The sequence below is a fragment of the Panthera uncia genome, chromosome X (assembly GCF_023721935.1).
Source record: "Panthera uncia isolate 11264 chromosome X, Puncia_PCG_1.0, whole genome shotgun sequence".
NCBI classification, from domain to species: Eukaryota; Metazoa; Chordata; class Mammalia; order Carnivora; family Felidae; genus Panthera; species Panthera uncia.
The window spans coordinates 120,213,672-120,228,635 of NC_064817.1; the positions used below are offsets into that span (position 1 = coordinate 120,213,672).

The window sequence follows — 14,964 nt, forward strand, 5'->3', positions numbered from 1 at the left end:
GATGAGACTTCAGATAGTGTATGAAAGATCCTTATAGCAAACTACCTAGCTCTGCCACACAAAATTATTAACAAATTAGAACATGTAATAGAATATACCCCATTCACAATGACAACAAAATTCAAAAATTACCTATAAAGAAGCCCAGCAAAAATGACAAGATCTATGTAACTATACAGAAAACTATATAACTAGGGAACCTGAGTGGCTCAGTCGGTTAAGCATCTGACTTCGGCTCAGGTCATGATCTCACAGTTTGTGAATTCAAGTCCCACTTCGGGTGAGCTAGAGACCTGCTTTGGGTGACCCCTGCTTCTCTCTCTCTCTCTCTCCCCCACCCCTGCTCACTTGCGCCCTCTCTCTCTCTCTTTCTCAAAAAAAAAAAGCCTATACATAATCATATCAATTATACATATATATGACACATAGCTTTATATATCTTTATAAATATAGTTAAGTATACAAGTACACAGGTTTACTGATAGATTCAGGTAAAAGAGGTCCCAAATAAATGAACCAGTATATATTGTTCCAGAATATTCTAAACACAGAATTCTGTTTAAATGATTTACAGATTTAGTGCCCTACCGTGTAGCTGGCAAGATGACTATCAAGCTCAGACTGCTGACTTCTCCCCATACCAAACCTGGAAGACTATAGAAGGAAGGGGAGAAGGGGAATCAACAACAAATTATAAACAACAAACAGGAGAAAGTTCTTCGGGAGAATAGGGAGTAGTGAGTTGGTGCCTGTGTCTGGGCTTGGGGTGTGAAGAGCAACAGGGATGTGGGAAGGTACTGTAGGCTGCATAGATGCAAATGACAGGATGGATAGGAGAAATTATTTTAAACTTCTGCCCCTACATCCTGGCACAAATCTGAGGCGGGTTCTGGCAGCACACATGCCAGTAGCCCTGGAGTAATACCAAGACAGAGGGAAAGATGGGATGATTGAGGCATTTGAGTCCAGAGTCTGTGCTAATAACCATCTGAAATCATCTTAGCAGGGAGGAATACCCTTTCCAAAAATTATTATGTAAATAGAATATAAACAACAGACTAGAATAGAGAGTATCAAAGCAAATCACATGTAGTAAGACAAGTTAGTCTTCATCAAATAAGTATAGTCTACACACATATACACATATATATGCACACTCATATAAATATATAACATAAAGAGGCATGCATATATATGTGTGTATACATATATATGTATATAGTACACACACTAGGTAGAGTTGGACAATGTACTTCTTACTATGGATGAGCATGACAAAGGAAAACTCACTGCACTGGACCCTGCAATATTAGATAACCATAAAATCGTAGGATCATCCCCCAAAACCCTTGGAGCTCCTCAGCCTCCTCAGTAAATTAAATCTTGAACATATTTCTGAAGTCTGGGTGCTGGCAAAGGGACCACATGGGAAGCAGTGCATGTTCTCTGACCCTTGCCCAGGTTTATGGGCACTAAAGCTCCACTTCAGGCATTTGTCCTGCAACTGCGTGCATTCCCTAAGTGTTGATGAGAGCCTCCTGGGTAAGGATTGAAGATGGCACATGACTCAGAATACTGGGGGCTACTTAGCCCACCTGTGCCCCTGTTGGCAGCTATGAGAGACCTCAAGCCAGGGCAAAAGGCTGGGCACAACCCTCAAAAACGTTCCCTCATGTCTTCAGGAAAGATAGGGAGTGAGAGCCTGGGTCTGAGGCTCTGACCTGCCGGTGCCAAAGTAAAAATGAGGCTCTGACCCAAGCCTGCCAGAATCAAGGTGAGGATCCCAGAGAGGAGGGAAGACTCCCCCCCCCCAACCTCCGCCAGCCTCCGAAACCCACCTCTGAGGGATATTATCAATGCCTGGGGACCGGTGGCCATGGGGTCCAGACGTGACGTCCGCCGACGTCCTCCCTGCAGACAGGGGTGACAGAGGTGGGGGTCTCGGTCCAGAAGGCCCAATTCAGGTCAGCCAAGGGAAGGGGCCCAGACCCGGCAAACAGGCATATACATCGACCTGTGAGGGAGCACAGCGGGCCACCGCAGCCAGGAATCCAGGTCAGCCCCGCCGGCAGCCCAGAGAGACCCCGGCAGGGTCGTCAGGCGGAGCCCCTCTCCCAGCAGGGCTGTCTACACGGGGCCCCAGAGGGACGCGCCCCGGCTCTTCATGGAGCAGGTGTTGGGACCTGAGGGACAACCGTGGAGCCCACTCCACCCCGGCGACAGGCGCTCTGCCCCTGCAGCGGCCCTGGGGTCCCTGGAGAGGGTGGCTGCAGGCCGCGTCCAGCCACCTGCTCCTCCGAGATCCGAGGGAGCTGAGGACCTTGGGGTGAGGGGCAAGATCCCAGTTAGGAGAGAGCAGGGACACGGGCCGGGCCAGGGCCAAGGGACTCAGGACCCCAGGACACACAGAGGGGACCTCACAGAGTTTGGGCCCTGGCATCCTTCCAGTAAGGGCCCGGGGCGGGATGGGGACTCCTGGAGGCAAGTCGGGCCAGACTTCCACAGCAGGGTCTCAGAGACACGGGGCAGAGTAGGGGGTGGGGGGGCGAGGAGAGGGCTCGACACCTCAGTTTGTCAGAGGGCAGGGCCCAGGTCCTGCGGCGATTCCTGGTGAGGATGCAGAGGACGGAAGGAGCCTGGACCCAACATCAGAATCAGTCCTGTAAGGCCCCCGGGCGGGATGGAGACACTGGGCAAGACTGGATTCATGCATCCGGGTCTCAGGTAGCCAGGGCCGCGGAGTGGGGTGCGAAAGGGCAGAACAGGGGGAAGGATCGGTGAGCTGGGGAGGACAGGGGACCGTCTGTCTGTCGGGAGCAGCCGCTCAGGTGGGCAGAGGTGAAGAGGGCCCAGGTGCTGTCAGGAGACCAGGTCCACCCCAGCCCAGAGCTATGAAGTCAGTCCGTGCCGCAGGCCCGGGGAGCCCCTGCATCGGGTGGCCAGAGGTGGCGGGCGCCCCGTCACTGAGCCTGGGCGGTGCGTCCCAGAGACCTTCGGACCCTGGTCTGAGGGGCACGAGTTCCCTTCGTCAGCGGCCACGCGCCCAGGCCATCCCCGGGGTGCAGGAGGCCACGGAGGGAGCACCGAGGGAGGGACTCCGGCCCCCAGAACGGAGGCCCCGGCCCGGAAGGCGACCCCTAGCGGCAGCCTAGGGAAGCCCCTAGTGGGAATGAGGCCCCGCTGGGGTGTCTGGACTTCCGCATCCGGGTCTCAAGAGACTGGCGGGGCGGGGCGAGGCGGGGCGGGGCGGGGCGAGGCGAGGCGAGGGGGCCTCGGCGTCGTCGGCGTCTTCCGGCCTGCGCCTCGAAGCCCGTCGGGCGCGGGAAGGGCGCCGAGCCTCGTGGGCTTCGAGGTGAGGCCCAGAGGGAGGAGCGAGGGAGCCGGGACCCAGAGGGGAATGAGTCCGGCGGTGGGGGCGGCGGTGGAGGCCGCAGGGTGGCGCGACCACGACGACTGTGACCAGGGCGTGAGGCGTGGGCGGCCTCGGGCTCTGGGTCCCAGCCCGACCGAGAGCTGGTTGCGCGCGAGGAGCCGGCGTCAGGCGGCAGAGCCCGAGGCCCAGGCCGCCCAGGGAGTCCGGATGGGGACGAGAGGACAGGGCTGAGGGACCCCAAGGAACCCCTGTGAGCCCCTGCCATCGGCCCCGGGCCTCCCCGGACTTGGTCGCCTCCTGCGACGCCAGCCGCCTTGGCCCGGACCTCGCCGGGCCGGGAGGGCTCTGGTGGGAGGCAGCGGGCCCGGGGCTCCCCGGGAGAGCCGTGCGGGAGGACGGCCGGAGGCCCCTTGGACCCCAGCCCCGGGGCCGCCGTCGGAAAGCCGCCCCCGCGGTGGGTCTGGGCGAGGGGAGGGCCTTGGTGTGCGGGGCTGGACCCCGGTCAGCCGAGGCAGGATCCCGGGCCCTGGCCGGGGTGCAGGGGAGAGAGGAGGCGCTGCCTCCCAGCCCAGGACACCTACGTAGGGCCCAGGAGGCCTGCCCTGCCGCTCGGGTCCGCTCTGGCTGTCAGCGGAGGCCCAGAAGGGGCAGGTCCAGGCTGGATGGGGTGGGGGCTCCCGGGGTGGGGGGGCGCCCAGAGTCCTGGCCAGAACCTCCTGGCCGCAGTGGGGGGTGGGGGCCCGGGGCGGTGCACGCGGTCTGCACCCACCCTGAGACCCTGAGGCGCCCCCTCCGTCCCTCCCTCCGTCTGTCCCTCCGTCCCTCCCTCCCTCCCTCCGTCTTCCAGGGGCTCGGAGAGCTCTGGAGTTGAGGCCTTGGTCTGAGGCAGGAGTCCCGAGGTCACAGAGCAGAGGAGGCGCGGCCGCGTGCCAGTCGGTTGTCCAGGCGAGGTGCGTGCTCCGCGCGTGGGGCCGCGGGCTCGCCCATCCCACCCCAGAGGGGACCCCTCGGCCCCCAACCCCCACGCGGCCCCGCTCTCAGGCCTGGGAGCTCGGGCTCTGTGGGCTGGGCCTCCCCCTGAGGAGCCACCCCTCATCTGTCTTCAGGGTCTCGCGACCATCATGCCCCTGGGTGAGAGGGGTGCGCTCTGCAAGCTTAAGGAGGAGCCAAGAGAGGTCCCGCTGCCATGGGATGCACCGCTGCCAGAGCCTGAGGACAAGGAGGTGGAGTTGAAGAAGGAGGAGGTGGAGGAGGTGGAGGAGGAGGTGGAGTTGGAGGTGGAGTTGGAGGTGGAGGAGGTGGAGTTGAAGAAGGAGGAGGTGGAGGAGGTGGAGGAGGAGGTGGAGGAGGTGGAGGAGGTGGAGTTGAAGGTGGAGGAGGAGGACGTGGAGTCGGAGGAAGAGGAGTTGGAGGAGGAGGAGTTGGAGGTGGAGTTGGAGGTGGAGGTGGAGGTGGAGGAGGTAGAGTCGGAGGAAGAAGAGGAGGAGGAGGAGGAGGAGGAGGAGGAGGGAGACGGGCCCCGCCCCTCCTACTCCTCTGCTTTCTCCTCCTCCAACTCCACCTCCTCCTCTAACTCCACCTCCTCCTCCATCTCCTCTTCCTCCGTGTCCTCCTCCTGCTCTGTCCTCATTCTGGTCCCCCTGGAGGAGGGATCTGCTGCTGCCCGGTCCCCGAGTCCTCCCCAGAGCCCTCGGAGCACCTGCCCCTCCCCCAGTGCCATGGCAGGCGCTCCGGGGAGCCAGTCCCACCAGGGCTCCAGCAGCCCCGATGAGGAGGGGTCGAGCACCTGGGGGGCCCCGGCGGGGGCCCAGGCCTCGCTCCCAGATGCGCTCCGCGTGAAGGTGGCCGGCCTGGTGCTGCTGCTGCTCCTCAAGTATCGCACCAAGCAGCCGACCACACGGGCGGAGATGCTGGCGGCGGTCAGCCGAGATGACCGGGACCGCTTCCCCGTGATCTTCCGCCGAGCCTGCGAGTATCTGCAGCTGGTCTTTGGAGTCGACGTGAAGGAAGTGGACCCCCGCGAGCACTCCTACGTCCTGGTCAGCATCCTGGGCCTCAGCTGCGATGGGACGCCGAGTGGTAGGGACGGCATGCCCAAGACCAGCCTCCTGGTGCTGGTCCTGTGGGTGATCCTCCTGGAGGACGACCGTGCCCCTGAGGAGGCGGTGTGGGAAGCGCTGGGGGTCATGGGGGTGTATGCCGGCAGGGAGCACGTATTCTATGGGGAGCCCAGGGAGCTGCTGACCGAAGTCTGGGTGCAGGAAGGGTACCTGGAGTACCGGCAGGTGCCCGGCAGCGAGCCCGCACGCTACGAGTTCCTGTGGGGTCCCAGGGCCCACGCAGAAACCAGCGGCGTGCAGGTGCTGCAGCACATCCTCGCGGTCAACAGCAGGCAGCCCGGGGTCTCCGTGTCTGTCCGAAGAGGCTGTGAGCCATGAGGAAGAGCGGGCCTGAGCCCGAGGGGCAGCCGGGCCCGTTCCCGCCTGGGGTCGAGCAGCTTCTCCTGCGGGGCACGAAGCCAGGCCACTTCTCGCCTGCGAGTGCGAGCAGAGCGGGCGCTGGGCGTTGTGAGTAGTGGAGGGCCAGGGCGGCTTGGGGGAAAGCGGGGCCAAGAGCACGTTTGGGTGGGTTCTTGTTCTCTGTCTACGTGGCCTCGGAAATCGATCTTTGTTTCCTCGAGGAAGTTTTCAGATGTTGTTCCTTGTCACAGAAGGTTTCGTGAGCTTCGGGCTCAGCGTGGGAGTGGCACCCACGCCGCAGGTGTTCGAGAGTCAGAGTTTTGCCGTTTGGTGCAACGAGCTGGGAACCCTTCCGTCCTCGTTCGGGATCCAGAAGGGAATCGCGGTGCCTGGGCTGGGCACAGACAGGGATGTCTTGCAAACGTGAAGACCTTGGCAGTAAACGGATGGTTTCAGGCCATGGAGAAGTAAAAGATGTTCGTTCTTGCTTCTCGTCCCTTGTCGTCTGTCATTCTGGACAAGGGACGTAGAGATGTGTGCCTGCCTTTGCTTGGGTCTCCAAGAAAGGAGGAGACACTCGATCTGAGCAGAGGTCCCCAGCTCACTGGGACATTTGTGGCCGGACATTCGCCGAGCTCTGCTCGCTCTCGGAAGGGCCCTGTGTTGGCAGTGAGGACACTAGGAGAGGCAGGACACGTCTCGCCCATAGGTGACTATCTAGCAGCTGCGGTCCCCATGGGAAGGCAGGGAAAGGTCCCCTAAGAGGAGCAGAACAAACCAAAGAAGGGTGAGGCAGTGTGGCTCCAGGGGGAGCCCTACAATGGAGACATCCTGAGCCAGGCTGGCTTGGTGTCTCTGGTCAGTGTGATGCCTTCTGCGCAGCTGATCACAATGAAACTGGATGTTGACAGTGGCCAGGCCCACAGATGGTGTCCCTTAGGGGTATGAGCAAAATCTCAAATAGATAATTGCTCTGAGAAGTTCCTTTTGGATCATGGACAAACCAAAGAAATCTCCTCCTGGGTCAGGAAGTGAAAGTGTCCTGCACTCTTGTCCCGGTGTAGTTGAACACAGTGCACGGACTAGGTGTTTTCTACCCATCATCTGCAAGGATTTCTGGAGAAATGCAATAATATTCCTTTAAAGTCGAGCCCAGAAGGCTCTAGACGGACACTGTTGTTCCTGGCCATGGGAAACCAGAACCAAGTGCATTATAAAGATGTTTTCATTTGATTATCTTGAGTGTCCTTAGACAGCTGTAAGCCAGGTCTAGGTTTTGGTGTGGGAGAAATGAATGAAAGTTGTGGTTTGGACGGAAGAGCATGTGGAAGGAGGGAGGAAGTTGGTCTTTGATTCAAATTCTAGCAGCTTTGTGCTGTATCCAGCTGGGACGACTCCCCCACGCCTACATTCCACGCATATTCTCATATATCCCACATATATCCCCTATTTGGAAAATGGACTGTGGGGACCCTGGGCGGCTCAGTCGGTTAAGCATCTGATGACAGCTCAGAGCCTGGAGCCTGCTTCAGTTTCTGTGTCTCCTTCCTCTCTGGCCCTCCCCTGCTCGTGCTCTGTCCCTCTCTCTCAAAAATAAATAAAACATGTTTTAAAAATTAAAAAAAGAAAATGGACTGAGTTTTATTTATGAAGCACCCTCTTTGGCTTATTAGCTGTTCCATGTTCTGTTGAGCTGCATATTCTCTAGCATGACCTGGAAAACAAAAAATATCCCAGAGGAGAGAGTAGAAGGGTCTGGGATCAAAACAACATTAGAAACAACTGCCATTCATCACAGTTCCGATATGTGCCCGGCACAGTGCGAGGTGCTTTCCATACATCACATACATTCCTGCAGTCCTGCAAGATGGGGCTTATGAAACCCACTTACTTCACAGATGAAGAACCTGAGGCCCACAGGGCTTGGTCGTTTTCCCAGGATCACACGGCTAGTAAGTGACAGGGCAGAAACCGGACCCCTGGTCTGAATTCATGGAGAGCCCACGCTGTTCCCACCCACCCCAGCCTGTGGCCGACCGTCTGACTCCTACGTTTCTCTTCTCGCTCCCATGGTGTTTCCCAGGTGACATAAAGTAGGACCCCGAGGCCCAGGTAGTAAAAACAGGCCTAAGGAAGAAAGGTGACAAGAAGAATCAAACACAACTTGGGGATTTTCCGAGTCTTGTCCAGAGCAGACTCTGCTAGGTGCCGCCGTTTCTTTCCAGTCCCAACACTTTCCCCCATGACAGCCCCTGGTCTTCCCACATGTGCCCTCCTGTCCAACTCTGGAACCTGGCCTGCCGGCCAGCTCATCACCACCGCCTCCTCTCCTGGCTGCACAAGGGCTTCATGCCCTCCCATGACATAGAGCATGCCTCCTCCCTGCCCAGGTTCCCTGGCTCTCCTGGAGCTTACCCTCCAACCCCTCTGACAGCTAAAGCCCTTTTGATGGGAAACGGGACTTGGACTGTGACCTTAAGACATCTGTTCATCCCTCCCCAGGGAGTCTTCCATACACTCTCTGTTTTCCCAATGGGCTGTGAGGAATGTCTCATTGCACCTATAACCTACAGGGACTTGGGGATTAACCCTGATGTTACACAGCGGATATTTGAAGCCACCCTGGTGTTTGCAGTAGGACTTCAATGATTTTCTTATTTGAAGCTGGGAACGGAACACATATTCAGATGAAGGAGCTTATTTAGGTGGTCAGATAGTAATGCTTCATCACAAGTGGTAGATGAGCAAACATCCACTGAAGTCAAATTCCTAAAATCCCTGGAATGCTCCTGGGTGGCAAAAAATGGTTCCTCGGTGGACATATTAGGCCAAATTGAACCAGAAAGAAAGAACCATCCTCCCACTGCCTCTTGTCTGGTACCAGCCCCACGGAAAAGCCCTGGCGGCCAGTGAGCCTAATGGCACCTGTGCAGGTAAGGTGTTGAGGCAAGTTTAGTCACGTGGAGGGTAGCAGAGACTCACAGGTTCAGACTTTACCCATGTTTCAAAAAGAAGGAGGAAATCCTCGCCTATTGTGATTACAGATGGCAATGCAGGGATTTTCTGCAGGCAATGCAGAAAAGTACTATTGAGTGAAGAAGGTGAACGCTTCCTGCTGAGAGGTACAGGATCCTCTTAACATTAGATGTGGTTCTCTATTTGAAAGTATCTGTCATGTGGTAGGCACTTGAAAATTCAAAGAAAACCAAGGCAAATCTGACCTCCGATTACTCCTCCGAGCAATAAAGTCGGTTGTCCTAACAAATTATGATAGTTGCCTTTGGTTGAGCACCTACTGTGTAGCGATACGTGGGAGAAATTTCAACGCTCATCCATACCGTGTCTTTGCTTTCCTTCCTGGACACAGGGGACCCTGCATTTCCAGTCCACTTGTAGTTAGGAAGGGTCATGTGATGACCCTTTGCCACGGAGACGTGAGCAGAAGCATCGTTCGTCACATCCAGGCATCTCAGAGCCAGTATGTCGGTATGTCAGCTCCGTGCTGTCTCCCTTGATTCACCATGGCCACCCCATGTTGAGATTGGGGAGCCACAGGATGAAAGCAACCTGTCTCTCCAGGGTCTAGGAAAAGCGGAGGGCCCCTGCCAAACTGTATCAGAATTTACGTGCACCAGCATGCACTTTTGTTGTGCTAGCCCTTCAAGTGTCAGGGTTTGTCTGTTGCATCAGTTAGCAGTTACTTTGACATGGCTGCTTTTCTGTTGTTAGACTTACATGGAAATTTCAAGTACAAAGGTAGTAGTGCATATCTTCCTGCTTCCAAAAAACTCTAAAAATACAGGTAAGTCACAATGTTCCCTTTTCAAAGATCTTCCACAGTTCAGCCTTCTCCTCAGAAGTCCCCACGACTAACAATCTAGTGTGTGTTATTTAAAGGTGACTACGGTTTTCAATAGTGTGCTGTCAGAATATATCGGTTTTCTTCAACATAATAGGTAAGAGTGGACATATTGTTCTGCCACTAGCTTTTGGTACTTAATAAAATGGACGCAGGATATTCCCGTGACAGCACATATAGATCCACCTCACTTTTGAAACTACTCCCTGGAGTGTTAAAGTATGTATATACCACAATTAATAACATAAACATTTTTTTTTCCTGGTGGAGATGTAAGTGGTTTTCCCTGTGTCCTATGATTAATGAAGTGAAAACAACATCTTTGAATACGAATGCCTGGGTAAACGTTAGAAAACATTGTTTTCTAATGACATATACATACTAACATAGACATTGGGTTAAAGTGGAAAGGGTGTGGACAGTTTAACATTTTATAGATACGTCTGAAATTTTATTCCAAAAATGCTATACTGATTTGTATTCTCATAAAAATTGCAAATGATTTGAGATTATGCAATACCAACAAGATATTTCCCCTTTACTTTGAGAAAGAAGGATTTGGCCAGAGTGACCAGGAGCCAGGGGAGGGAACCAGACAGGACACCCTCAGCTAGGAAGGGGCATTGAGAGCATCCAGCGGAAAGCGATTGCCACAGTCCATGAGAGAAAAGGAGTACAAAACCAAGTCCAGGGAGCCCCCAGGCAGGCTGGGAGTTGGGGCTCTGAATCTAGAGTCTAGCTTAGGGGCAAAGGGGCCAGAAGGAGAGAAGGTGGGGAGGGAGAGGGACCTGGGACAAAGAACATGAACAGGCTGGGGAAATCTCTGAATCATTATCACTAGCTGGAAGTTTCAGGGTGGTCTGAACAGGGCAGGTCTATTGGATGAATGGACCAGCACCATGCCAGACACCCCGCTGCCTTAGAGTCCCCCTACCTCTGTCAGGAACAGTACACTTGGCTCCCTGCGTCATTCAGGTGAGCGACATCTCTGGATTACTCTAGCATTATAGCATTATCTAGTGCATCCTTGCCAGGGTCCTGGGGCTGGAAGCTGTCAGGATGCCTGCTGGAGGCTGGGGACTTTCCCTCTGGGTGCAGTGCAACCCCCCACAAAGGGCGGGGCTATGTGAGTGAGGGGTTAGTGAGCCGAGGAATGATGGCTGAGAAGGGCCAGGAACAGCCAAGAGCAGTGGAAGGAAGTGTGCAGTGGCAAGGAGGGCGAAATCAGAAGGAGAAAGCCCTGGGACTAATCATCTCAGACTCTGCAGATAAACGGCTGGGCATGGACACGCTTGAACGCTGTCCAAATGGTGTCCCTGGCTCGGACTGCCTTGCAGGGCTTCTGGGGCCTTGGCATAGAAGGAGCGGATGTCCTGTGGCCATGATGACTGGCCTGTGTTGCCATCAGATTCTGTCTGGGATACAGGACTGGCCCAAGATGCAGATGTTTGCAAGGTGGATGGAAAACCTGTAAAGATGGCACTTTTTCTTGTTCAACTGATGAGGAGGTGTGGGCCCCAATGCACGACAAGGAACATGAATGGGCTGGGGAAACCTTCTGATAGACTATGTTTCCTAGGAAGGAAGCACCATGGACACCCTCAGAAATAATTTCCTATGGGAATTCTGAAGTTCATGAGCCATTGGAGAACTGTAGGTTTCATCTATGGAAGTGGAAGGCTCAGGCAGGGGCCAGGCTCCACATTTTGAGCTGATGAATGGCACTTTCCAGTAATTTGGTTGATTCACTCATTCATACAGTAAACATTTACTGAACATATGCTGAGAAAGAATATTAAGCAAACAAAGCCAAATAAGACGACAAAGCACTTAATTCAGCCTGAGTGGGAGGATGGTGAGAGATGTGATGTAAAAGAGTTTCAGGAACTGTGTGATGGTGGGGAGAGTGTATAATGACCCAGAGTTCTGAGGTTTCTCACTTTGTTGGAGCTTTTGCTCTCATCTCAGATTGAGGATGAGAGAGGAAGAGGTAGTGGTGAGTTGATGAGGAAAATATGGAGAATGCAGTCAGTATGAGCCATGTGGGTGGTGAACTTCTGCTGGTTGTCCAGGTGGGTCTATCCAGTGGGTAGTAGGAAACATGGGTCTAACAGGAGAGGAGCTTGGACTGGACATTGTTAGGCTGTGTTAGCAAACACAGTTGGAAACTAAAGTCACATATTAAATTTAGGAAAGACTTTAATGGGAGAAAAGAACCAGAAAATATAATTACAGAAAGTTTTTATAGTATATGTACATATACTATACTAGTATAGTATATGTACATATATATATATACATATGTATATATATATATATTCTTGCATTTGTGGCTCACGTACAGTTACACTAATGACCTTTCAATTTCACATCTGCTGTGTTGGATCACTTTTAAGGACTTTACTCTTGATAGCCTTTGGCAAAACTAAGCTTACACTCTCTCTCTGTTGCCTCCAATATCCAGACACTATCTTTTCAAACCTAGTGTGTGCATTTTAGGCAGTTGGCAGCTCTTCAGTAACAGAAGTTGCTCATTACAAACAGACTAGGGGCCTGGAGGACACCCTTGGACTCAAGTCTCTAGAGGCTAGACCCATGATGGGTCATTTAGTGGACATCAAAATTTTAGATGTAGGACCTCTTATTTCAACTGAAGCCTTCCACAGAAATCCACTCCATATACACGAGCAAGGCAGAGAACTCTGGTTGAACTGTTGAAGTGAGGACTATAATCCTAAAGTCCTACCTAAGCCTTAAAAGAAGTGGACCCTGACACTCAGCCACAGACTCTAGGGTCTTCCTGAGCATAGATGTGAAAGCTGTGTGCTACAAGGCCCTTCTTCAGACATGGACTTCCTCATGCTCCTGCATAGACACCTATCTGTGTGGACTCCAATGCACCCAACGCACTGACTTCTAATTTTGCTGTTGGGTTTTCCAGCACTGCCAAAAGCAAGTGGTGCCCTAACCTCTGTGTGTTCAACATACGTTATAATCCCATTTATTTTCCAAAGTCCTCATTGCCCATTGCCCCCCCCCACCTCAATCCAGACACACATAAGCACACATTATCTTTCTACTATTCTCTACTGTCAGAACAGAATTGGCTACCCTCCCTCCAACCCACCATCCCTGTTTTTTCTTTCCAGACCTGCCTTAAATTCTAATTTGAAAAGAGGCTTCTATGAGCACCTAGGTGGCTCAGTAGTGAAGCATCTGACTCTTGGTTTTGGCTCAGGTCATGATCTCACAGTTTTGTGAGTTTGAGCCCCACATTGGGTTCTGCACTGATGGCATGGAGCCTGCTTGGGATTCTGTCTCCCTCTCTCTGTGCCCCTCCCCCCACTCATATTGTGTCTGTCTCTCTCAAAATAAATAAACTTCAAAAAATAATTTAAAAAAAAAGAAATAAAAGAGGCTTCTACTTGTGCTTTACCTGCTAGCTCTCAGCCCCAAGAAACATTATGGGCCTTCTTTACCTTCTTACCCATGTTTCCTTCTTTTAAAAGTATCCTCAGGTAGGGGCGCCTGGATGGCTCAGTCGGTTGAGCCTCCGATTTCAGCTCAAGTCACGATCTCGCGGTTCGTGAGTTCGAGCCCCGCGTCAGGCTCTGGGCTGATGGCTCAGAGCCTAGAGCCTGCTTCTGATTCTGGGTCTCCCTCTCTCTCTGCCCCTCCCCCATTCATGCTCTGTCTCTCTCTGTCTCAAAAATAAATAAACATTAAAAAAAAATTTTTTTTTTTTTAAAGTATCCTCAGATCAAGTTCAAGCACCTTCAACAAGAGTGTGGAGCTTGGCTCATTTTATTTACATCTATTGCCTCTGCTTCCCCAGAACATTGCAAAGACATTTTGTTTACTTCTATGAGAGGAGTGTTTAGTCTCCAAATTTAACTGTAGATGTGACTATTCTTTCAGTTCAATCAAACTTTGTTTCTTATATTTTGAAGCTCTGCTTTTAGGTGTATACACACTTAGGATTGTTATGTCTTCTTGGCAAATTGACTCTTTTATCATTATGTGATGCTCCTTTTTGTAAATGTTTATTGATTTATTTTTGAGAGAGAGAGAGAGAGAGACAGAGTGTGAGCGGTGGAGAGGCAGAGAGAGAGGGAGACATGGAACCTGAAGCAGGCTCCAGGCTCTGAGCTTCAGCACAGAGCTCGACACAGGGCTCGAATTCACAAACCGTGAGATCATGACCTGAGCCAAAGTCAGACACTTAACCAACTGAGCCACCCAGGCGCCCCTGTGATGTTCCTTTTTGTCCATGGTACATTTCCTTCTTATAAAGTCAACTTTTTCTGATATTAATATAGTCACTCTAGATTTCTATATTTCTTATTTTTAAATTTTCAAACAGTAAAATTAGTTTTTTCTTTTGGTGTACAGCTAAAAGTGATGTATAGATTTATGTAGCCACAACCATAACACAAAATTGTTTCCTCATGCTCCTTCCAAAAAAAAAAAAACTCTCATATGCTATTTATTTATAATCATACTTTTCCCCAACACCTAACCTTGGTAACCACTCATCTGTTTTCTATCACTGTAGTTTTGTCTTTTTAAAAATGTTACAGATATGGAAGAACAGAGCATGTAATTTATTAAGACTGGTTTCTTTCACTCAGGAAATTGTATTTGAGGTTCATTCAAGTTGTTGTGTGTATCAATAGTTCATTACTTTTTTGTTGCTGAGTAGTACCCCATTGTATGGATACACCACAGTTTGTTTATCCATTCACCCATGGAAGGACATTTAAATAAATATGAACAGATTTTGGCAAATATGGATATAGCTATTATAAACATTCATTAGTAGGTTTTTGTGTGAACATGAGTTTTTATTTCTTCCAAGAGTGGCATTTCTGAGTCATGTAGGGTCTGTATGTTTAGAAGAAATTACCAAATCATTTTCCACAGAGGCTGTACCATTTTACATTCTGACCAGTAATATGAGATTTCAAGTTGTTCTTTATCCTTGCTAACATTTAGTAATGTCAGTAATTTTTTTTTAATTTTAGTCACTCTCTTTTTTTCTTTTTTTTTAATTTAAATTTTAGTTTGTTAACATACAGTGCAATATTGGTTCCAGGAGTAGAATTCAGTGATTCATCGCTTACATACAATTCCCAGTGCTCATCACAAGTGCCTTTCTTAATACCCATTACCCATCTAGCACATCTCAAATTTGTGTTGTGTTACCTCATCTTGATTTTAATTTGCATTTCTCTTTATTAGTGTAGAACAATTTCCATGTGCATATTTGCCAT

At 51.7% G+C, this 14,964-nt stretch overlaps 1 protein-coding gene across 1 annotated transcript; it reads left to right on the plus strand.

Annotated features, from left to right (window-relative positions):
• The first annotated feature begins 3,253 nt into the window (after positions 1–3,253).
• On the plus strand, positions 3,254–6,318 carry LOC125931424 (melanoma-associated antigen 9-like). Its single transcript, XM_049643309.1, is given in 5 exon segments — positions 3,254–3,352; positions 4,221–4,323; positions 4,480–5,769; positions 5,771–5,940; positions 6,084–6,318. Coding segments are annotated over 2 exon segments (1,332 nt in total). The 5' UTR covers positions 3,254–3,352; positions 4,221–4,323; positions 4,480–4,494; the 3' UTR covers positions 5,828–5,940; positions 6,084–6,318.
• The last annotated feature ends 8,646 nt before the right edge of the window (positions 6,319–14,964 follow it).